Source organism: Mytilus edulis, chromosome 7 (assembly GCF_963676685.1).
Source record: "Mytilus edulis chromosome 7, xbMytEdul2.2, whole genome shotgun sequence".
In the NCBI taxonomy this organism is placed as follows: Eukaryota; Metazoa; Mollusca; class Bivalvia; order Mytilida; family Mytilidae; genus Mytilus; species Mytilus edulis.
Genome location: NC_092350.1, coordinates 61577515 through 61603830, shown reverse-complemented (window position 1 = coordinate 61603830; position 26316 = coordinate 61577515). Strand labels below are relative to the sequence as shown.

At 31.7% G+C, this 26316-nt stretch overlaps 1 protein-coding gene across 1 annotated transcript; it reads right to left on the bottom strand.

Annotated features, from left to right (window-relative positions):
* Nucleotides 1-4797: 4797 nt before the first annotated feature.
* Nucleotides 4798-26183, bottom strand: LOC139483298 (flap endonuclease GEN homolog 1-like). Its single transcript, XM_071267328.1, has 11 exons — nt 26089-26183; nt 18554-18785; nt 16699-16888; nt 15187-15276; nt 13724-13810; nt 12833-13017; nt 10629-10731; nt 10030-10113; nt 9377-9504; nt 8039-8100; nt 4798-4946 (listed from the first exon to the last, which is right to left on the bottom strand). Exons 2-11 carry the CDS (start codon nt 18712-18714, stop codon nt 4798-4800), a joined length of 1239 nt encoding a protein of 412 aa, XP_071123429.1. The 5' UTR covers nt 18715-18785; nt 26089-26183.
* Nucleotides 26184-26316: the final 133 nt, after the last annotated feature.

Sequence of the window (26316 nt, the reverse complement as noted above, 5' to 3'; positions counted from 1 at the left end):
CATAAATTGACCTAATCACAAACTAATACATGTAAACTATGAAAAGTTTCAAAGTCAATAGGCCTTGACTGAGGGGCGGGGCCAAATAATCTCCATGGTAATGAGATGTGCCAATGCTAATACAACTGCATACCAAATATCATTGACCTACCACTAGTGTTTCACCATGAACAAGACCTAATCACAAACTAATACATTGTTGACGCCGTCGCCGCCGGAAACAGCATACCTATGTCTCGCTTTTTAACTCTGTCAATGCGAGACAAAAATGGGAGTTAATTCTGTCAAAATTTTTGCATTTTTTCAACTTGTTTTAATCATTTCTACTTTAAACAGAAACAATTATATCCAAAAATTATTTTTATAATTTCATCTGACATCATTATTCATCAAAACATTCAGATTATCTTTAAAATAACAGTAATTATTATTTTTATTTATTTATTCATTTTGACAGACATTTTCATTTCTTACATGGAATCTGCCTTATCATGACTTACTAAAGTGTAAACAGGCAAATGACAGGTAATCATTTATTTAAAAATCGATTTCACTTCTGTCATTTCATAACAAAACAATGTCCTCATTACTATGCTGTATGGGATTTTGCTCATTGTTGAAGGCTGTACAGTGACATCAAGTTGCTAACCTCTAAGTCATTTGGTCTCTGGTGAACAATTGTTTCATTGGAAATCAGACCAGATCTTCTTATTTCAATAAATCAGAAAAGTTATCTATATGTGGAATTTATTAGGTAAACCATGAGACCTCCATGCTTCATGCAGAACAAAACAAACGTACTGAATATCCTTCCAAGCAAGAAAAATGTGTCTAAATAGATGAGCAGACATATTCAATAACCCAATCAATACCCAAAAGAAGTGCATTTACTATATATAGCCTGCTGTAACTGACATTCATTTGATGTCCAAGTGACGAGTGTGGTAAAAAGAAGGAATAACCAAAGTGTAAAAAAATAATCATTTATTTAAAATTCTCTTTCAATTCAGTCATCTCAGTACAAAACAATGTCCACATGATCACTATTATTTTCCTATTATCATTTAACTAATTTCCCTGAATCACTGAACCAATTTCCCTTGATTATTTAACTAATTTCCCTTAATCACTCAACCAATTTCCCTTGATCATTTAACTAATTTCCCTTAATCAACCAATTTCCCATGATCATTCAACTTATTTCTCATAATCACTCAAATAATTTCTATGATTACTGAACTAATTTCTCATGATCACCAAAATAATTTCTATGATCTCTTGACTAATTTTTCAAATTCACTCAAATGATTTATATAATTACTCAACTAATTTCTCATGATCACTTAACTGATTTCCCATGATCACTCAACCAATATCCCACTATCACTCAACCAATTTTCCATAAGCACTCAACCAATTTCCCAGGATCTCTCAACTTATTTCCCATGACCATTCAACGAATTTTCTATGATTACTCAAACTATTTTCCATGATCACTCAAACAATTTAAAATAATTAGTGATTTAATTTCCAGTCACTTCCTGCAAAACCCCCTTCATTGAAGTAACATTAAGTTTCCTCCTCAGTCTATCAGCCAATGAGATTGGACTTTTCTCTTCAAATGTTAAGTCTAATTTTGTCCCAAGTTTCATTACATTGTGATTTATCTCTGTATGAATATCTATTGTATTTTCTTTTTCCTGTTCACTCAGAGAGCAATCAAAAGTTTTTGTTGAATCTTCTATACCATGGTTTAAGGTATTAGCAGTAGCATCAAAATTGTCATCAAGAAAAGCACTAGAAAAATTATAATCTTTTTCTTCCCGACCAGGGGTAGAATGTTTAAAGGTTGAATCGCCTGTTTTGTCTAAATTTTCCATAGGTTGATTAACAGAATGTATACCACTATCAAATCTATCAGATCCTTTTCCCCTTCTATCACATACTTCATGTTCAAAATTTGACGAGATTACAGTGTCAGAGAGATTTGATTTTGTTATTGAATTTTCACATAAATCTTTAATTGTAGTATTACATTCTCTTTTGGCTGGTTTTTCTTTATTTCTTTTCATAGACACTGCAGAAATAATTGGTTTCAAATTAAGGCTTGCATCTGGTAAATCGTGTATACATTCAACTTCACCTGATCTCTGTTTCGATTCAATGTCAGGACAACTTTCATTCAAATCCAGGACAGTCCGGCATTTACCATATTCAGGGGTATCACAGGTGAGGTCAATTATTGGGCTGTTTTCCCTATGATAACAAGGACTTTTGAAATCTGACTTACACATTTTTGAAGTTCCTTTCAATAAATGCTGAGATGATAAATTTCCCTGAAACGGTATTAAGGGACTATTTTCATCAAAAGCCAGTTTGCTTACAATGTTTTTCTCTGCTGGTGTATGAATATTAGAATTTGCAATCCCATGATCCTTGTGAACCTTCATAAGAGGAGTTTGATTATTTTGAGGTTCCTTAAAACGAGGTGATGTTGTTATACTGCCACCACTTGCAATGATTGATTTTAATAGTGACGACTCTATCTGAAAATTGCCCAATTCTGACATAGATCCATTGATTGAAAATTTACTGATATTCAACGATTTTTCAGCACTAGGTAACCCACTCATGTGACCACCAAGGGGGCTTAAGAAATCGTTTTTCTTTCCAACCTTGTTCAAGATCCTTTCTATCTGAAGTGGGCTGTTTAAAATACTTTTGAGTAAGGCCGCCTTCCGTAATTTAGAACTACTTGTTGGTGTTGATTCTAGTAGTGTTTGATACAGAGAGGGAGACAAATTTTTCAATCGTGACATGTTAGGTGTATTCAGTTCGAAGTTCAATCTTCCAATATGGCTGAAATCTGACACATCATAAATTTTCATACTATTGTCTTCAAAATCTGGTTGACATCTAAACGAAGCTCTTGCACAATCTTTTTCTTTTTCTGGTGTTAAAACAGATAAATCAATAAATTTAACGGCAATTTTTACATTTGTGTCAGGCTTGCAGCTGAGACAGTTTTCCTTTAGATGATTAAATTTTGAGTGAACAATATGCTCAGAAATTTGGTCTTTTACTTCAATTTTTGAATCTATATGTGACATTGAAGGTAAATTTAAATCAATTTCATTTTCATTCTCGAAGTCCACAAAATCATTTATTTGTTTGTGATCTGAATGAAATTTGTTTAAATTGACTCCTGATTCTGATTTTAAGTCAACAGAAGCACAAGCCTTCCTAGTCAAACGTGATCTTAAGCTCAAATTTTCTTCAGCATAAGAAACATCAATTTCACTAGAATCTTCAAATGAAGATGAAGATTTATCTTCAAACTTAAGTGTCACAGATGTTTCCAGGCCCATAAAGTTTTCCTCTTCACCCTCACAAAGCTCATTTGATAAATCATCCACAAATCCAGTTATTTTGCCTGTTGCAATTGGTTTCAACTGTAAAGTATCCGCTTTTGGTGAAACTTGTTCATCTGGAGTTATCTTCCTTGTTTCTAATGGTTTCAATTGTAAACTGTCCAACTTGTCTGTTAAGACATCAACATCTGTTTGTTCCCTTTCCATGTCAATATGTTCTACATCTTGTGTCTGCTTTTTTCTTCCTAAAATTAAGATGTAGTAAACATTTTATTACAAAAGCTGAGGAATTAAATTCTGTGTTGTCTTTGTTTAATAACTTTCTTTACAACTTGACAAGATTGGATGTAGACCCTGATTAGGGTGTATATGTACATGTTGGTAAAAACCTGTATGTGACCTAAAAATTTATGTGTTGCTTGGGAGCTGTCTTAGTGTGAATTTTATTTTCGTGGGCACTAATTTTCTTTTTTGTTTTATTTGTGGTTTTATTAAATTTTGCACACAAGTCTATCGGAAATGTGTACTAAATTGAAATTTAAAAATTGGTCACTGTGAAAACTGTCTCAATATGAGAAAATAAAGGGTGGCAGGTAGAATAAACTAACATAAATGAAGAGATAAATGAAAAATTAACAAATTGAGGCGGGATTTAAATGTATCTAAGGCCATCAGTCGTGCGCATCAATTTTGGATGGGTAAATATTAACTTTTTATATGGGACCAGCTCTGACGTCCAACAGCCCAAGCTTGTCTGGCAAAACAGCCGTTAGACGTCAGAGTCATCTCAGACTACAACAATTAACGAAATACATACAGCTGCCAGGACATTTATTTTTAGGCATGGCAATAATATCAATTAGTTTCAAAGTAAAAGGCAAGAAAACATATGGTAAAATACAACAAATCAGGTGTAATGTCATAAATACAGCTGTTTCTCAAAGAACGCCTCTTTTTTGGGTGATATATAATATTCATAGATAAATGATTTTGTGTATATACTGGACTTACTGGTTCCCAGATATGATCTCTATGTTTCATCTCATTGAGACAAAACTTGGGAATGTTACCAGTATGAAATAAAAACACATAGCAGAAGCCTTGAATTTTAGGAAGAGACCAATAGTAAAGGTAGGGGTAGTACAGAATTTAAGTACAAGTTTAAACTCTTAGAAATTTGGGGCATATAATGTTAGAAATATGCCACACATCCCAATATTTTAACCTTTGAAAAATATAGTAGTGCATATAAGCTTTCCATTCTAGGATGATTTTTTTTTCATAAATTCATAATAAAAGTGGTACAGTTTTAGATGAAAAAGGAGTTCCTATGGGAAATTGCATTGTCTATATTTACAGAAATGCAACCTTCAAAGAGAGATCAGAGTTTATGATTCAATATGTTTATTTTAAATCCACTAATTAATCAAATGTTAATAAAATTACCTTTTGATTTTGATTTTTTCTTAGCTGCCTCTAATTCAAATTCTTCCACAAGATGGCCAAAACATTGTGAAAATAATTCTCTGTCTTCTATAGTTACATAGTAATCTGTCTGACAAATCTTATCATCAGCTGTAATGAATAATAAATTATATACTGCACCACAACAACATGGTCTACAAAAATTGGTTTTATTTTCCCACCATTTTCTATCCTAACACATAAGTGAAACTGCTGGTGTATTTTTTTTTTTCTTTTAATAAAATAAAGTGAAATTCATGATTTCATAAAATGAGTTCTGAAATTGCTGTAATTGATAATGCTTATCATTGGTTGTTTTTGAAGACTTATCACAAAGCTTTTTGATATATACATCCTATGTGGAAGTGACAAATCAAAATCTTATTATTTATATGTACATATCATGCTGAAAGGCATTTTAAATGGTCTTGGAATATTGTAAAGTTTTTGATTTTTTAGGAGTTAAAAGGTCAAATTTCTAAGACCAAACTTTTCTGCAAGGTTTACTTTTTGTAATTTTCTTGTTTCTGATGCTAATTTTACTTAAAGATCAAATATGAATGAGGGGATACGCTTTGGTTTATATCTAACTTGCAAAATATTGTTCATAAGGGGATATGTTTTGAATATGAATTTAATCAAAACCGAAACACAGGTAACAAATTCATTCACATCAAAAATTAAATAGCAGGTGTACATCTTGATGTAAAGTACAAGACACTGTGCAAGTTTGGTGGAACTCTGAAGAGTTGTAATGAGATGAGCTGGGTATAAACAATGATTGACAAAAACATAGACATGATAGATAACAAGAATGTGTCCCTAGTACATTGATGCCCTATCTGCACTATAATTTTCTATGTTCAGTGGACCATGAAAATTGGGTAAGAACTCTAATTTAGCATTAAAAAAATTAGAAAGACCATATCATAAGGAACATGTGTAATAAATTTCAAGTTGATTGGACTTCAACTTTATCAAAAAGTACCTCAACCAAAACTTTAACCTGAAGCGGGATAGACGGACGAACGGACGGAAGGACGAACGAACAGACACACAGACCAGAAAACAAAATGTCCAAAAATGGGGCATAAAAAGAACAAATGTTCATATACACAGACATTGTGAGTTGACAAAACAATGAACAGTCAGGGGCATTACTTAAACAAGTAACTTTTAAAATTACCTATATAAGTAATGTTGAAAACGAGGCTATTTTAAAAATTACTTATATAAGTATTTTTTCTAAATATTATTTTTATAGGTGACCAATTATACAAATTTTACTAGTTTTAACAAATTTTTACAGTCATCTGGTTATTTTTCCCATGAAATATAAAATCTAATCCTTCTGAAACACTAATTGCTTTTCTGACGCACTTATCTTTGATATCGACGCTTCTTGGTCAAAGATTGGTCTCTTTGGACTATTAAAATATCGTTATCCTTCAAAATCTTGAAGGTAGACAGATATACATAGATAGAAACTTATGAATTAATAAAGACTTGAAGTTATTTATAATTTGTAACCCAAAACAATTACATATGTTCCTTAAATAAGTGTTATTACTAATTCTTTCAAAGATGTACAAAATAACTTATTCAAGTAACACTTATGTCATTATTTTTAAAGTAACCCTTTATGTCTATTCTCCTCTCAAATCTTACAAATTCTTAAATTTATGATATAAAACAGGGGTGTGGAAATGCTATGCCCGACTCGCCCGACTCGTACATTTGAACAACCGGACAAGTAATTATTTTTGTCTTGGTTGCCCGTGGACAAGTAAAAAAATTTACAAGACAAAGTCCAACAAAAACATAAAATTAATTTCAAAACTTATAAAGATGTTTAATTTATGTAAAAGAAACCAATGTTCAGCAAGTAAAAACATCAATGTTCATGACGATAAACATGATACCGGAAATAGATCGATTACCAAAATAAATAAAAACAAGTATGCGAACCCGAGTCGCATAACATTGCATTGGCTTTGTCCGTTGACCCGGGATCGTCGATTAGGTTTTATCCATCATTTACCGGAAGTGTCATTTCTTTAAATTTTGTATCGAGATTCAGATTGATAAATACTTAGTAAAAATCTGGGCAAGCTAGACAAAAAGAGTCATGAGTCGAGTAAAAAACCTTAAATGCAAATGGAGGACACAGAGTATTTAAAAAAAAAAACAGAAGCGAGAATTTCAGACATTGTGGATATCAGATTGCCCCTAGCTATCTATGGATATTCGGAAAATAAGTTTTTGTCTTATTTATAGATGTAAGGTCAACATTATTTGTTGTCAAAGTGGTAAATAGAAGGGACGCTTTAATTGCCCATCAATACAATAATAAATATTAATCAAGAAAACAACAAGTGTGTCAGTTGAGAGAAACACCACAAAATCAATAGTTTATCTATTATTTAGTTTATATTTCTTCAATCACTGTCCTCAAATTTAGTATATGTAGCTACTGGCTACAATTTTTATTAAAAAAACAGCTGCAAAATTGTTCTTTTCATGTCATTTCATTGGTTGGTTTGCTGTTAGGTTTTGTCCCATTGATGTTAATCAGTTTCCTAATTTTTTACACATATTAACAAATGGATTTCATGTGTTTGTGATGTACAACAGTGCTAAGTAAGAATCATATATTAGCTAACAAGAAATACTTCAATATTTATTGAGATCATCAGGGCAAGTAAAAAAAATTCCGGACAAGTAAAATTTTTAGTTTTACTTGCCCAGGGACAAGTGCTCACAACAAATATTTCCACACCCCTGTAAAATGATGTAAAAATTCATGAAAACTACATTTAGTCCCTGCTTATATTGAAATTTAAAATAACTCTATTGAGTAATTTTATATATTTTAAAAACAAAAATTACCTATATAAGTAACTAAAAAGTTACTTGTTTAAGTAACGCCCCTGACTGATGAATAAAAACAGTTTTATGTCATTTCAGAATTCCGAAAATAAGTTACATTAACTTTTCATCCTTTAGAAGGGAATCTGACAAGTCTGGGACAGTTCCTAAATAAATACTGTGGATTAATTTTTCATGGGATACCATTTTTTTGTGGATTTCGTGGATATGATTATGTGAACCACAGATTTAAAATTCAATATAGTTTAATATTTCTATAGGCTTGTATGCAGACTTTGGCTTAGTAATTTGATTAAACCAGAGTTATTGAGTACCTTGTTTGTGCCATTCCACCTCCACACTTGGTATCCCATGTCTTACTCTAGCTTTCATTATTCTATAAGATATATATATATAGAGATTAGAAACTAAATTACTGATAAAAACAATAAGGGATTACAAACTAAATATAAGAAGAAAATAAACTGTTAACACAGAAACTTGTTTTGCATGAGTGAAATGTTGAAAGTATAATACTTTCAGTTCTATCAAGGATCATATTTATCAAATGTTTAAAGTGAAAAATGTTTAAGGTGGTACCCAACACCTTCACTAAAATTAATTTGGCTCGTTTAATTTTCATAAAATTTTGACAAAGTATTAACTTCGACCCTTTGACAAAAATATAAAAATTTCAAAAAATTTGAACCAATCATTTTATCAGAACAATTACACTGGTTATATAGCAGTTTGACAAACACTAATTTTGATCATTGAGAAGCTTAATATTCCCTTAACAACACAACGTAATTAAAACGTTTAGCTGATTTTACAGAGTTATCTCCCTGTAGTGTTAGGTACCTCCTTAAAAAGATTGGAAACACAGCTTCATTGATTTATGTGAGACTGAGGCCACACTTAAAAAAATATTTTGGTTTGCCCAAACCCTACCCCAAGGTAGAGACAGTGGGTAGGTAGGTAGGTAGTCTTTTTCTTTTTTTTTATTTCGACAAAGAGAAATTGTCAGATGTTTTTAAGTCATGACGATCAGATTAAAAAAAAACTTTTTCAAATCAAGACAATAAAATATTTTAGTAGGCAGCTATTTTCTGGATAGGTAGGGTTAGGAAAAACAAACCTCTTCTTTTTTTTGATGGGCTAAACAGACAAGATCAAGAAATGCTTTCATAGACACTGAAAGAACAATTTAATACCATCATCTTATTTACTTCTTTGATAAGGATAACTGGCCTTAAGGTCAAAAATTTCGAACAAGATTGTTGTTCTCAGACTCAGAAATTGACCAATCAAAATACTGGATTTGGTGTTTCAAGCACAGATTTTTACTCCAAGTACTGAGTAGTTTTATGATTGAGGGTTCTGGTCTGTCATTTTGTATATAGCCACGAAGTGCAAGATGGTTACAATCTTTACTATAAAATAAGTCCAATATCTACAGGAGGTAATTTATGCATGAGATTAGCATTATTCTCTTTAATCCAGGATACACATATCATTTTGAAACCTCTCTCAAAAATACTTTACATAGCTTCTTGTAATTCAACAATGGGAAATTTCACAGTATTTTTAAAGGATCTATACATGTACATTTATATAAATAACTATTTTCAAAATAAACATAATAATCATTACAGATACACATATGTAATTACCTATATGGTACAAGATGGCCATGTAGTTCACCTTTTGCAATGTCTGTCATGTCCCAGAGTGTAATGAGAGGCAATACTTTGTCTTGTGTGTATTCCTCTGGCCACTCTAGCTTATTCAGTGAAAATGTCTGAAAATGTAAAGCCCATTTTATAGATCAAGTATAGATATCAGAAGAGGTTTATGAGTGCCAATGAGACAACTCTCCATCCAAGTCATAATTTTACTTGTTAGGAGACTGATTGTTCAAAGAGGGTCGGGAGGACTATTTTCAGGCTGTTGCGATGCCGCTAAAAGTTTATTGATGCAGAAATTAGGGATTTACACTTAGGAATTAATAAAAAAAATCAGAATCCAGGAAAGAATGCTTTTTTTTTGTCAATTTGGGATTTGGTGTTAATTACCAAGTAACAAATCAGAATTCATTCTTCTATCTTGTGGGAAATTTCCCATGAGTAGGAATTATTGGCTAATAAATGAGATTATATTGTTCTTGAAAGTTATGAAGTTCCATTATCATAATTATTATCTTGTTTTCATACTCAAGGCACTGAAGCATTGTCAATTTGAAGGCCTTTCAACTGCTCCTCTCCGTATGAAAATTAACAAATGAATCTTTCCTACAAATAATTTTTTTCTTCTTCTAAAAGCATACCTGTAGTTGAACCAGCTTAGGTCGAGCCCATTTGAAACCTCTTGATGGCAGACGATCTTTTGGTATCATAAACTCATCAATAATCTGTGTTGAAAAAAAAGTATTGATTTTATGCTTACTTTATTATACATTTATCACATTGCTTGCAATATAAAAAATATTTGATAATGCATTTGATTTCAGTGCATTTTCAACACATTTCATAATTTCTTGAAAACTTCATCAAATATGGTTGAAAAAATGTAAAGACCAATGCAACAAATGATTGGAAGCATCATATCCATATTCTAATGATTACAGTCGATTCCATTGAGTGTGTAGGCAAAGGTAATATCTTTGATTAGCTTGCTTGCTAGCTGAACCGTGGTCATTATTAGGTAAGGTATACTACCCTCCTTTTGAAGTAGCCTAGTCCTACAAACAAATAGATTGGTTATCTGTCGGACTAGTCTACTCTTAAAGGAATGAAGGAGGATAGTTTACATTACCTTATACTGATTCATGGTTCAGCTAGCAAACAAGCTAACCAAAGATATTACCTTTGCCTACAAACTCAATGGAATCGGCTGTAAAACTTAAATAATATTATATAACCATACTTTTTTCTGTGGAAAATCTGATACTAAAGCAGCTTTCCTTTTTATCTGAACTTCTATGGCATCCAAACATTCGGCATCAGACAATCTTTTCCAGCTTTTAAATCTGTAATAAAGTATATAACCAACTTATTGAGGTCAAGTTTCAGGAAAATTTAATTGAAGTCCATCAGTTGAAAAATGAAATTATGAGTACCATCTTTTGATGCGTATTATATAGTACATAGATTTTTACCTCCAGGATAGATTTCTGAAATAATCCAAAAATAGTAGACCTATTGCTTATCGAATCTGAGATATGGACTTGATCACCAAAACGTTACACTGATCCATAAATTGAGGTCAAGGTCAAGTGAAAATTGTTTTGTAAAGCATTAGGACCTTGCAAGCTATGCACAAATCAAATATAGTTATTTTTTTTTATTTTTCAACCTAAGTTCTTACAACTGGACGCCTGTAGAGTCAGAATTGGTAAAATACATCAAAATGGTTGTATGTAAAACATAAAGAATCAATAGAAAATAGATACATATAAGAATTCATTTGTATAGTGTGACAGACGTTTTGTTTGACAGTTTGACATTTTCAAAGCTAAATTTTACACTCATGCATGAGAATTTTAAAAGAAATGATGTACTGATAACTTTGGTACTTAATCAAAGACGTAGAATCAGCATTTCTTGCATACTACTAAATGACATTGTGTATATCAACACAGTTCGACAGGAATTATAAACTAATTATTTTAGGAAATATTGTCAAAAATAACGCCTGTTCTATATGATTGTGGAATTTGGAACTGAATGACCCAACTTCACCTTTGTATTGCACAATTTCAATGTTAGGGTAGAAAAATAACAGTTCACTGGTATCATGATATTCTCTGTTCAAAACAATGAGATACATACTTGCAAATGTTTGCCTGTTACACAGGGAGGTCAAACAATAACAGTCGTTCGTTGATTAATTGTCAAATAGTAATTGGCAAAAATAGTTTCCTAGTTTTCATTAAAATATTTCATTTTAACAAACAATTATTATCAATAACTGTTACAATATCTATATTAAATATAACCATAACATGATACTTAGTGGTTGTATCTCGTATGAGACACTTTGTACAATCATTAAATATTAGAACGCCCGTTATTCTTGAAAAAATATTTGACCGACACTAAACTTACCCTTCTGCAAGTTACACTATCTATTTTTGACACATAGATCAATGACATAGTAATCATGTGTACCCAAACCAATTACAAAGCACATGATGTGATGATGTATACCACTCTTTCATGTAAATATATAGACAGTTTGATCGCCGTTACTTTTTGACAGAAAACCTTTTGAAAATTTGAAATGCTTGTCTTTTGAAATATCTATGTCTGAATGCAATATTTCTTAGCAAATTTTAAAGGATTATTATTTGAGGGTTCCTAAACATTTGTAGGGTTATATTACACATTGTACTTTAACAGTAAACAAAGTTAAAAATTAGGTCATATTTTGACAGACAGCATAATGTTCAAACAGTGATTTTTGAAGAGTTTTTTCTCAATAAATCTGCACAAATTATTCCTACTCATAGGTTTGAAGTGTTCATTGACATGTTATTTCTCAATATTAATAAAGCTGGAGAACATGCAATTTGACAAATGGATATATTCTAATTCAATTTTCTCAAAGGCCTACTAAATGTCACAAAATTGCTTACAAAAAACATTGACATTTCAGGAAAAAATCCAATTAAAAATCGAACCACAAATAGTTAATAAATGATTTTATTTATTATATATATACACTTCAAACACCACTTTGTTTTGGTTTATGACTCTTATTTACACACATGAGTAAAGAAAATTTTCACAAGAAATGTTCGGGCGTTACTTTTTACACTTTATCTGATCTTTGCCCATCTATATACAAAATATGAAGGATCCAGATTTTCTACCTTTTGAAATATTAAGCTTTAAAGAAGTTTTTTAACGCCGCCACAGCTGGATCACTATCCCTTTGTCAAGCATTCTGCAACAGAATTCACAGAATAAGCAAAAATCTGTTAATACAATAAATTTTTCTTCCTCCAGCCATAGCTTCTGGTCTACAGATTTAACTTCAAAACTGACATTGTCTACCAACTATTTGATTTGAGTCTGGCATATTTTATTTCTATATCAAAGTTGTTTCTTTGATGACCATTTACTAACCTCCTCAGAGGACTGACATCTATATAACCAGCCAATAATTTACTGGCCTTCTCAATCCCTACTCCTGGTACACCTTTTGGTACATAGTCACATCCAACTAATAGTGCAAGTGCCACCATTTTTTCTCTGTTAAGATCAAGTTTCTGTTCAATATCACATATGCTGTATATCTCAACTTGAGGATCCTGAAAATATTTATTAACTTCATCTTTGTAAATTGTAAGATTTTAGAATATACAAAAAGTATTGTTTTAGTATAATTTGTCCTCCTAAATGGATTGTTAATTGTTGTTGTTTAGCACCACTTTCAGCACATATGGCTTCAATTTGCAATGATTGGAAATCAAAATGCCCCAAGAACCAGAGGAAAAAATATCTAACAAATCTCAACAGATCAATACAATATCATTGTTTTCAGGTTTATTTGCAGAAAAGGATAAATTGCTCAGCAGGAACACCTGGCCTGCCCCAAATGACTATCACTAACACATACAGTTGAAAGTCATGTGCACCCTTTCTTATGGTTTAGAATCATATTAAAACATAATATCATATATAATCACTACATATGTATGTGCCTGTACCAAGTCAGGAGCCTGTAGTTCAGTGGTTGTCGTTTGTTTATGTGTTACATATTTGTTTTTTTTATTCATTTTTGTAAATAAATAAGGCTGTTAGTTTTCTCGTTTGAATTGTTTTACATTGTCATTTTGGGGCCTTTTATAGCTGACTATGTGGTATGGGCTTTGTTCATTGACGAAGGCCATATGGTGACCTATAGTTGTTAATTTCTGTGTCATTTTGGTCTTTTGTGGAGAGTTAACTCATTGGCAATCATACCACATCTTTTTTTCTATATGTACATGTATCCATTGTATGCTAATTATGTACCTTGGATGTTACTGAGAAATTCCTAAACACAGTTTTAGCTCCATACAAAAATACATCCCCATCATTGGTTATACAGCCATCAACTATCTGAAAACAAGTTGAAGCTCAATATTAAAGGTCAGGTAGCTTTAGATATGAATAATTTTTTTCAGAAGAGACACTAAGCAGAAACATATTTAGACATGTTTAGATTAAAACCGGTTTAATTGGAGTCTACTTTGTATATTTTACAAGTCCCTTGCCAATTCACAATGTTTTAGGTTCAGTGAAATCAAAAACCTACAGAGATATTTTGGTTTTTACATACCTGTCAACCTGTGACGATGAAAATGCAGGTCATGACCTGCATTGAATAATGAAATCTCGGGTCATAATGCGTACAAACTTTTTCGAGCTGAATTTCAGTAATTAGGGGACTTTTTTTTTTAATTTAAATAAAAGTTTCCAAAACATGTTCACTTTATTATCATTTCATTGCACTTTGATAAGCTTTTGAAAACTTTGTGACACTTTCTCCTCTTCTTTGGTTAAAGTTATTATTAACATTTCCACATTGTTTTATATGTATAGTATTTTACCCTCAAGTTGTAACTAGCATTTTTTTAATTATGCTTAGACAGTTGTGACTGGCTAATCAGTTTTTGCTCTTCAACTGTTCCATGTTACTTTCATAATTAGAGTATAGTAAAATAAAGTTAAACAATTGAAGGAAGTATAGATGAAAAAAATAATTTTCAACTTTATTTTTATAATTGTATTTTGTATTAAGGTATGAATTAAATGAAAAGTTATATTTCATAAAATTGAGAATGGAAATGGGGAATGTGCCAAAGAGACAACAACCCGACCATAGAGCAGACAACATGTATTTAAATTCTATTTGTAGTAGATTTGATCTTTTTTACCCCAAAAAACGTAAATATAAGGAACAATTTTGAATGGTGACAAAAAAGGGGAAGTGACTCAGTTGAAAAATGTTTGTAAAACGTGACAACAGTGAAATTTATTTACGACCTAAAGCTAATTAAGGTAATTGGTGTTAATTAACAGTGTGTTTGACACCAAAGCTGTCAAGTGAAGCCATGTACTTGATTGGTCTTTTAATTTGACAGTTTACACAGGTAGCTGAACTTCTGTTGATGGAAGAATTACAAATTACGAATTTGCCGGTATTTCAAAGAAAAATCGCTTATGAAATCATTCTCTAGACTTAGAAATCCAGGTGAAAACAGGTCATTTTCGGAATTCTCAGGTTATTCAGTGACCCAGCAAGTGTCCCGGGTGATCCCTCAGAATTGTGAAAATCTCGGGTCACACCCGCAAAATATGGGTCTGTTGACAGGTATGGTTTTTACGTCTTTTGGTTACTGTCTCATAGACTCATACCCACCATATCCATTTATCGTATTACATCATTCTTTTAACTTCTAATTAAATAGTTTGTTAGCTGTTATGGTACTCACCCCGGCAGCATTCAGTAGTCCACATAGAGCTTCTGCTTCACCTTTTGACTGTATATAGGGCACACCAAGGTAATCCAACATTTCACAACACTAAAATTCATACATTTCAATTCAATTCAATCTACAGTACAACTTTTAAATCAAATTTTATTAACCAAAGAAGTCAGAATATCAGAAGAGAACAACAGACCATCTGAGAATGATACTCTATTAAGATTACAATTGAACACAATTGCCAAGATCGGGGTTCCAACTCACAACCTGGTTGATAATAAGCTCGTGAACAATGTACAAGTAGATCAACTACTTACACCATACCATCATCAAGCGGTTCAATTTGTACATACTGTGGATTCATTTATTTTTTCGTGTATGTTCGTGGATATTTCATTGGTGGTTTTGTCAATTCTGCATAAAAGCCTATTAGAAAATTTGCCATTCTTTGAACATTTCATTTCATGGTTTACCTGTACCCACAAAATTCACAAAAATTGGTATTCAACGAAAAATAATGAATTCACATTCACATTGACCAAAGGGGAACAATTCAGAATTTCAAAATGCGTGTTTTGAGTTCTTTTTCCAATCAAACTCTTATGACTAAATACAGTTCCTGATTGATTACACATGTGGTGTTTTAAGCACATATTTTGTTTGAAGTAAAGTCTTATGACTGTATGCCCAGTTCCTGTGTAATTAATCATTTTCATATCTTTGACAAATCACAGTAAATTATTGAGTTATTTCCTCTTAGGCTTTGGCTTATTTTGATTTCCAAGCACTGAGTTAAGTCCAACCTTTTAGCTAGTGAGCAAATAAATGACAACTTTTCAAAACATTTTATTATTACATCCAAAAATTAAGAGAAGGAAAATGAAATCTAAAATTGCTGGCATACATTCAATACAGACCCTGGAATTTACCATTTGAAAATATTGTGACAAGAAACATGAGCTATGAAAATCCTCGTTTTAATTACATTGGCATATTCACCTACTCAAACTAAAAATGAGTTGAAATTCCTGCATAATATTATCTACTTTGTGCACAATATCCCTACTGCAGAAGTCTGTATATGTTTTTTTGTATCTCAATATCATGGCATATTGTTGAATTGGAGCTGAAGATTTTTAAAAGTGTTAAGACAAGGAAGACAATGCTGTTGTTGAAGACATCATGAAAGTGACATGGCTGTATTCCCCAAGCAGGTTTTTTTCTTCATCCTATGATGATGACGCTGATGGATGGATGTTTAAGGTTATATATACCACTATAGGGAGATAACTCTATAGAATTCAGTTTAACGTTTTAAGCTCTTTTTCTTATTACATTTTTTATTAAGGAAAGTAAGCATCTCAATGAACAAAATTAGTGATTGTCAAACTGCTGTATATCCAATGAAATTTTTGCAAAGAAGTTTGTGGTTCAAGTGTTTTGAAATTTTTATATTTTTCTCAAACATTTTGTCCAGAGAGCAAAGTAAAAATTTTTACATGAAAGTTAGTGAACTACCTCTCTCAATTTTGCATTGAAATGTGAACGGCTCTTCTTTTTGTTTGGTGGCCCCTTTCTCTTCCCTGGATATTGGACTTCCTGTCGTCTGCTCATGGTCTCATGTTTCAAATCTGGAGCTTCTCCTTCTACAGCAAAGATCAAGTTTATTCCTAACTGTAATAGGCAACTTATTCGGAAATATAGATTTCTGAAAAGGAAGCATAAAATATTTTGTATAAAATGAATCTTAAATAATAAGTCATAAATAGGGTTGATAACTATAAGTATAATGGTAAAATTCAGAGAATCAAGCACACAATTCATGTTGAAATAGATGTTATGCCATTTCTAAAGTTTAGGTGAATTTTGATCCAAAGTTATTGTCAGATATCAAACTAGAGACTCTTAAAAGCCTGTGTTGCTCACCTTGCTCTGTGTGTATATTTAAGGAATAACAGTACTGTTATTCAGGATACACAAGCAAGTATGTTTTTTTCAAATATATGACAAACTGAGCAATTTCTTAACCTGCTTTTTTTAATTAAACAATTTGTCATCTTTCAGTTACTTTTTTTATGACACATGGTCTAAATAGGTAATGGTGGATGTAGCAGATAAAACTTGTTTAGCCTGACCATATGTTTTGACTGTACTAAGTGGTGGCCAGTTTTTACTGCTGGAGGAAGACAAAGTAACCAGAGAAAACCACCGACCTTCAATAGGAAAACTGACAATCCTGGTCAATTAAACTTGGAGTCGAGTGCACCTGCACGATCCGGGTTCGAACTCACAACATCAGTGTTGACTGGCCAGTGATAACAGTAGTAACTACTTAGACACTCGGCCACAGAGGCCAGGCATCTGCTGTCAGATTCTAATGTCTATTATTATACCTCAGTTATCATTTTCTATATAAAATAAGTACACAATATTTTCACTATTTTGCAAATTACAAGCTCTGAACTATTAGATCGGTCAAAAATTTCCAACTATTGGACCTGGGTGAAACTATTTGACCACAATCGTCATTATATTTCAGGGATTTCTAAATGCAGCTACGCGATTGGAGAATTTGGAAATAACGTGGGAGTAACGACGTCATGTTTTTCCTATATACAGTGTATCTAGTATAGGGTTGACGTCAGTGCAGGACGTAGCGTTAGCATTTGGACATAATTATGAAGTCAACATTATGGTTTGTTTTTTTCTTTTTAATATTACGATAGTTGATTTATCACCACCATTTATTGTCTGTTGTCTTTTTCGATATAATAAAACACTTACTGACTGGATATTCGTGGAATAGTAAGTTTATTGTCCCTCGGATACAACTATTGCCCGCCTCAGGACAAAAGTTGCTCCTCGGGACAATAAACTTACTATTCCATTCATACCCAGACAATAAGTATACAATATTTTTGGTAAAACCTGTTATTCTTTTTATGTATGGATATGAATAAAAGTAACTGCAGATTTGATATTCTTATGACAATTTCAATTAACAGATGATAAGGTATACACAAGTATCTTTTGATCATGTTAATCACTAGTTTTGGGGCTGCAAAAGAATCTAAAATTTGAAATACACAATAGTTAGGGCAATACTTGTTGCTCTTTTTATGTATTGCATACTTATTTTGGCGAGAGATTTATTTTTGCAACTTTTGCAAGTAGGAAAAAAAAAGAAAATATAAATAGTTGCGAAAATGTTAAACTTAGATCTTTCCTTCTTAAACTACATCATTCAAATTTGAAATCGCGAAACTGAATAGCTGCGAAATGGACTAGAACGGGTAAAATGCGAAATAAAATATCCGAAAAGTAAGTCGGTTTACAGTACAGTAGTAGTAAGCTGATGTTAACCGTGACAAACCTGAGATATGGCCTTGTGACTACTCCTTGCATCTGTTTAACACATTGATTTTCACAAACCCATATACTCAAGTCAATGGCTACAGTCTGGCCTTTGAGAGAAGACAACGGCTTGTGCTGTTGAACCCGAGACAAAATCTGCCATAAATTTGTAACACCCATTTCTGAAACATAAAATTAAACTATTTCACTTCACAATACATAATGCAAGATAATAAATTGAGGAAGCATAACTAATCTTAATCAAAAGTATTTCAAAATAGCTTTTTTGTGCACTGTATTCTGTGTATTGTTTGTCATGTTTACTCCAACATAAAAATACCAAGACATTGAGGCAGTATAATTACAGAAATAGGAAAAAAACTTGATTTTTTAATGTTTTTTTTAACTTCTGCATGTTTGTTATTGAAATTGTAAAGGGCACCCACTTTTATTTTCAAAACTAATAATTTACCTAATCCATATATTAATATGCATTTTTCAGTTTAAAATCCAATATACACTGATACCAAGTTGGTTTTTTTTTGCATAAATAATTTTAGTCATTTCATTGTGATTGGGTTTCTTAAGCGGCATTTCACTCTCGTTTTTGTCATGTTTGTTCTGGAATCATCATGGTAATCCTTTACTTTTCTAGTTATAAAATTGTCTCTCGAGTGTAGCATTATAATTCAGATTATAATAACCTCCAGGAGGTATTGGATAAGGCTAATGATTGCTAAACACTTTTTACCCATGTTTAAACTTTTATGTTCACACACAACAGTGATAGCAAGCTCATATACATGTAACTACATTTGAACTAATTTTTAATACATGTATGAAGAAATCAAAATTTTCATCATTATCTAATTCTAAATTTTAAGCAAAGACATCTATCTGTCAATTCTCATTTAAAACTTCGATTAAATTTACCTGGAATAAAATAATTTTTCACCTGTCAAAAGTTTGCTTTTTCAGATGTAATACGACATGTGTGTGATTGTCTTTACCAGATTAGACACTTAATCATCAAATGCAAAATGATTACATGCCTACATTTTATTACCTGTTTTTATATTCAAAAATTTTTCAAGGACATTAAAGAAAATTAAATAAAAATCCTGTGATTTCTTGTCAATTTAATACAGAAAAAATCCCAGAAATGGATTGGGAATCACTCATAGTTTACTTAAGGTCTTCATTATCATGAAAGAAGCAAATTGGCAATTCCTGAGAACTCTGGGACAGAACAGAAAGGGTTTAATCATCGATATCCCATTTAGGATTATTAACAAATACATTTGTATCTTGCCTTTAAGAGTTATTTTAATATAATGACAGCTGCGCCATACAACATCAGTACTGGTTGGCTTTCTTCTATTACCATGCTTCAATAAAGTATTAAAAAGTTATAGCATGAATATGTGTATGTATGTGTGTGGTTTATAAATTATAAGAGTTATGAATGCACTTTACAATGAGCAGTCAGGGGACTTACTTAAATGAGTGATTTTCTAAATCACTGGTTTAAGTAACATTATTTCCATAAAAGTTGGAAGTAAGAGTTGTCTTTCTTTACAGTGACTTGACTGTTAGTGTTGCTATTCACCAATTGCAACTCATTCAAAATTTTGACCCAATTGCAATTTGTTTTATTAAATCAAATTGTTCAACTGGTCAAAAATTTGAACAAACTGTTCAACCAAAATGTGAAAGTGCAAAGTGATAAAATAAATCATACTTACAATCCTATAAGTCTGTAACTCCACTGTATTGATGTATTTCCTAAATCAGTCTATCAATCTGTATAGTTATATTTTTGCCATTACCATACTAAAGGTGAACTGTTTTATTTTGAATTGCTATAAAAATGTCAAAACTAAGCTTTTATAGAGTTTTTCTTTCGAAAAGTATTCTATATTTATAAGAATCACACACTATGTGAATAAAAACATTTCATATTCAGTAAAATATTTGAAATTGCAATATGTTTGTAGGAAGGGGAGATAATCGCTTTTTGGTTTCAAAAAGTCTTTATTCAAAAGAATAGTATTTTAGGTTATCTCCCCAAGGAAGCATATTGTTATTTCATACATATTTTACTGAATATGAAATGTTTTTATTCACATAATGTGTGATACTTATAAATATAGAATACTTTTCGAAAGAAAAACTCTATAAAAGCTTAGTTTTGACATTTTTATAGCAATTCAAAATAAAACAGTTCACCTTTAGTATGGTAATGGCAAAAATATAACTATACAGATTGATAGACTGATTTAGGAATTACATCAATACAGTGGAGTTACAGACTTGTAGGATTGTAAGTATGATTTATTTTATCACTTTGCACTTTCACATTTTGGCTGAACAGTTTGTTCAAATTTTTGACCAGTTGAACAATTTGATTTAATAAAACAAATTGCAATTGGGGCAAAATTTTGAATGAGTTGCAATTGGTGAATAGCAACACTAACAGTCAAGTCACTGTAATAATCACCTATTTAAGTAGTACAAATTAATCACTAGAAGAAGTGATTTAATCTTATTGTAGCTTTAAATATAGAATACAAATGATCCAGGGACTAATTATGTTTCTAAACTTATCAGAACCAACATCTGTGTTGTCTGGGATGACCAGGTCATTTCAGGTGATGACCTTGTACTGAATCTAGGATAATGACATTAAAATCACTTGTTTAAAGCATCATACCTGAATTTCCTTCACAAAAATCACTTATTTAAGTATCATTATTTTTACACCCCCGAACAGTGAAATTTTTATCGCGAACAGTAGAATTTTATTACATAATCTGAAAGATGAAACCTTGAACTTTACAGGAAAAATACTCCCACTGCTGGGAAAAATCTGTTAAGAAAGTATCAGTTCATTATGTAAAGCCATTATTATAGCATTTTTTCAACTAAAATAGAATTTTTCAGCTAAATGATAGCACCAAAGGCATAAACCTTGCTACTTAAAAGAAGTAAAAATTTCATTTTTTTCAATTTTACTAATTAAAAGATATTATTTAAACCTATGTATTTAAAATTTTGAAAAAAACTACAAAATCCCAATTTGTGACAAAACTTTGAATTTGCTACTCAAATAAGTGATTTAAAAATCACTTATTTCAGTAAGTCCCCTGACTGATGAGGCGTTAAACGGTCATTTTCAGCTCCTGATTAAAATTTAATGGTGATTCGTCAAACTATGCTTATCGTGACTGTAAGATGTCATAAATAATTAACCATTTCTGTTAATTTTGGAAAGAATTTAATGTGATTCGTCAAAATCAGTTGGTTATCATGAATAACAGGGTCTCACTAATTAGCGACAAGAAGCTTCAAGAGGCGTCAAGAAGCGTCAAGAAGCGACAAGAAGACTATTCACAAGAAAACATATTTTTTTATGAAATATAAAGAAATATGCATTTTTTTTAATAGATTTTAATTATTATATCATGTATATTGAGATGAATAAATTAAACATTTGTGAGGAAGAAAGGGATTGTGTAGTTTATATTATTATATTGATAGATGAAGAAATTAAACATTTGTAAGGAAGAAAGGGATTGTGTAGTTTAGTGACAATTTACTTTATACTAAACATAAAAGTTGAATAGCTTCAGTCAGCTTGGTAGAATGGTAGAGCAAAGGAAATGCACATGCTATAAAATGGAAATTAAAACAAAAATTTTTCAACTTTCCTTTCAAGGATTTATTGAAACAAAATCATGAAATATTATTTCTTTTCTTTCAGTATAATTTATTGTTCTTGATAGGAACAACATTAGATGTGGCTTCACCCTAATGTAATAACAGTACACACAATGTGGAACATCAAATGAGATTACAGCTAATTTCTTAATGCATGTAGTGTAAAAATTTGGTTGACTTGCTTGTTTTGTTTGTAAAAAAAATAACTCAAGCTTTGTAATAAAGATTGACATCTTCAAACAATATGTATAGGCAAAGTTAAAACATTCCTCATTTCCATTCTCAATTTTATGTATTATATTTAAATTTGATTGGAGGTTATTCCAATTACAATTGTACAATTCAGTGGCGTAGCTACCACTGACGCAACGACGCACTTGCGTGCACAAATGAAATGACCAAAAAAAAAAATCATATTGATAAAAAATCATAACTGTCAATTTTGTTTTAGACCATCTTCTAAACGAGCTATGAGATCATCTAGTCAATTTGGAAGAACGTTTTCTTGCCCAGATGCCATCAATTTCGCACATTTTTTGCACCTACGAGTCCCATCTTCAATCAAAAGATCAGTTCCGAAATTAAAAGGTGTGTTGCACGAGCCGATGGCAAATTTATCCATCTAAGAAACCAGACTAAATCTGTGCATAATTGGAGATGATGCCGAAAGAACTTTACCCAAATATATCCTGCATTCTGCAAATACTTCTCACCATGCCCCCCTCAACCGCTACTGCTTAACGCTCTTTCAGCACTCTGAAATCCGTAAAAACGTATCTGAGATCGACCAAAGGACAAGAAAGAGTTTCTTCACTTGCACTGCTGCACATTCATTCTGATTTTGATATTTACACTTTGAAAGAAGTTGTTGACACGTTTAACAATGCTAGGCGAAGGAAAATGTTACTCTCCTAAAGGACCTCTGTTGTTAACTCCAGTCTTACTGTATACGAACGTCACTTTCATATATTACCAAATTAAAAATTGATTGTTTGAATTGCTTTGTTTTTGTATGTTTACATATATATGTCATGAGATGATCCAGTTCTCTAGCCCTTTCTTTCTCTGAAGCATAATAAATTGGCAAGCATTGCAAAGTTTTTAGATCATTTTAGTCAGTTTTAGGTTTTAGATTTGATATATAGCAAAACACTCAACTGTGCATACTTCAACTTCAAAATTACCCTCTCTGTTTTCGCAATATCAGGGGCTTCGCCCCAGACTTCCACGGGGGGCTGCCCTGTTCCTGCAAGGGGTCATAAGCGGCCCTCGGATCCCTTATACAAGAGCTTAATAACTTTAAACTACAAGGCACAGACAGGACAACAACATTTCAACGGACCATTTAGTGAATTTTTTTAGTAAATTCTGTCTTACAAGATCTTACAAAAACATGTTTCTTAATTATGCATATAATTTGCCATGATTTACCCTAATCAAAAGAGATCAAGGTGCTCACTAGTACATTGCATATGGAAATGGGACAACAATTGAACCACGAATATTGATTGATAGGTATAGTTATTTGTTTGTGTCCAATGGACCCGCACTTACGGACGAGTCGACCATCTTAGATGGAAAAAAAGATTCATTTTCTGCAATTTCCTCTTGTTTGATTAAAGTAAAAAGTACACTAAATCCATTGGATGTGTACGGATTGATAGTTTAGTCTTAGTTGCATGATTTTTGTATTAGTTGTTAGTGGCTTTGAACTAGCTGTCAGATAACTGTGAGTACTCTCAGATCTGTTCATTGTGTCTTTTTGTGTCAGGATGTATAAGTACCGGGCCACGTCCACTTGTATTTTTGTCCATCTGATGAGTTAAGCCTTTTTCAACTGATTTTTATAGTTCGTTCTTATTATGTACTGTTATACCACTGTCCCAGGTTAGGGGAGGGTTGGGATCCCGCTAACATGTTTAACCCCGCCACATTATTTATGTATGTGCCTGTCCCAAGTCAGGAGTCTGTAATTCAGTGGTTGTCGTTTGTTTATGTGTTACATATTTGTTTTTCGTTCATTTTTTTTACATAAATAAGGCTGTTAGTTTTCTCGTTTGAATTGTTTTACATTTTCTTATCGGGCCTTTTATAGCTGACTATGCGGTATGGGCTTTGCTCATTGTTGAAGGCTGTACGGTGACCTACATGTATAGTTGTTGATGTCTGTGTCATTTTGGTCTTTTGTGGCTAGTTGTCTCATTGGCAATCATACCACATCTTCTTTTTTATATTATACTTGCTGTTATACATAATAAATGATAAAATATCATGGAAATAAATGTTTCATTTTTTTTTCTTTCTATCAATATTTACTTTCATGTCGCTAGAATTGTGTTCTTTTGTATATTCTTTTAATATTTATTTGAAATAAGTAGTTTTAATGAAAAAAATGTTTTCTTGTCGCTAAATAGCCCTATTACTTTATTAGTGAGGCCGTGAATAAAATCATAAATATATATATATCTATTTTATGGTTGTTATTGAAAAGAAAGTATTCATTTTATCTTCATCAGAGACATATATAATACAATTTTGTTTACCATTATTCGTGATGAAAATACCCCAATTACAACCACACACAACACTCCTTTAAATTAACAGTTAAATATATATATATACTTCTGTTTTGGGTCTCATTAATTAGCAACAAGAAGCGACAAGAAGAATAATTTTAGCGACAAGAAGCTATTAAGCGACAAGAAGCGACAAGAAGCGACAAGAAGCTATTTAGCGACAAGAAAACATTTTTTTTTATTAAATATAAAAAAAAATATGCATTTAGTCTTTTTTAATGTAACATGTATAATATGGCTTCACCCTAAGGTAATACACCAGTGGCGGATCCAGAAATTTTCATAAGTGGGGGCCCACTGACTGACTTGAGAGGGGGCCCGCTCCAGTCACGCTTCAGTGATTCCCTATATAAGCAACCAAATTTTTTCCCAAAAAGGGGGGGCCCGGGCCCCCTGGGCCCCCCTCTAAATCCGCCTCTGTACACAATGTAGAACATGAAATGAGATTAACAAGAGGCGCGTGTCCCTTGTTTTATTGCCACAATAATATCCAATTAACACCTTCAACTTTGTACACGTGCCAGAATATACAATTATTGTAAATAGTGAACACCTGTTGAAAACTCAAGATTGTCATTGATTTCCTTTAATCTTCAATCAATATGCATAAACATGATAAATATCTTTAAATGAGGCAATACAATAAATAAAAAGAAGAAAAAATATTCACATTTTAAGTATGTTTTCCTCTTGTTTGATTTCAGTTCTTTGTATTTCACAATTTGTGTATGTATTTTCTGGACAATGATGCACAAATGATGCATTTTGCAATTTTATTATATATTGTACAAAGTTAGTTTTAAAAACAAATTATAAGATAAATATATTATTGTTCTAAAAACAAGTAAAAGTAATATCATAATACGACAGGGTAAACGTAATACTCGCTGTTATACATAATAAAATATAATGTAAATAAATGTAGCAACTGAATTAGATCTATATTTCTCTTTCTTGTTGTTAATTTGTTTTCTTTCGCATATATTCTTTTAATATTTATTTGGAATAAGTAATTTTAATTAAAAAAAAATGTTTTCTTGTAGCTAAATAGTTTCTTGTCGCTTCTTGTCGCTAATTTTATTCTTCTTGTCGCTAACATTATTCTTCTTGTCGCTAATTAGTGAGACCGTCTGTTTTAGATAATATAAGTTTTCCTTAAAAGTTTCAGGACACCTTTAATTTGTTTGTCAGTTCGGTTTTAAAAGTGATTAACTGATCAGAACTTATATTACTGGGTACCTTGTTTATTATATCAGACTAACATGGACAATAACAGACTTGGATCTTCTTAAATTGAATTCGAATGTTTAAGATTTTTAATTTCAGCTGTTTCCATTAATTGCATAGGGGAAATAACTCAATTCAAAATAACGCGCCCTTTTCGTAAATCGCGTCGCTACGTTACATTACTTTTTTTAAATATGGGATATATTATTATCGCTAAACCTGATAATTCAGTTTGATAAGGACTTATCAAGTTAACGTT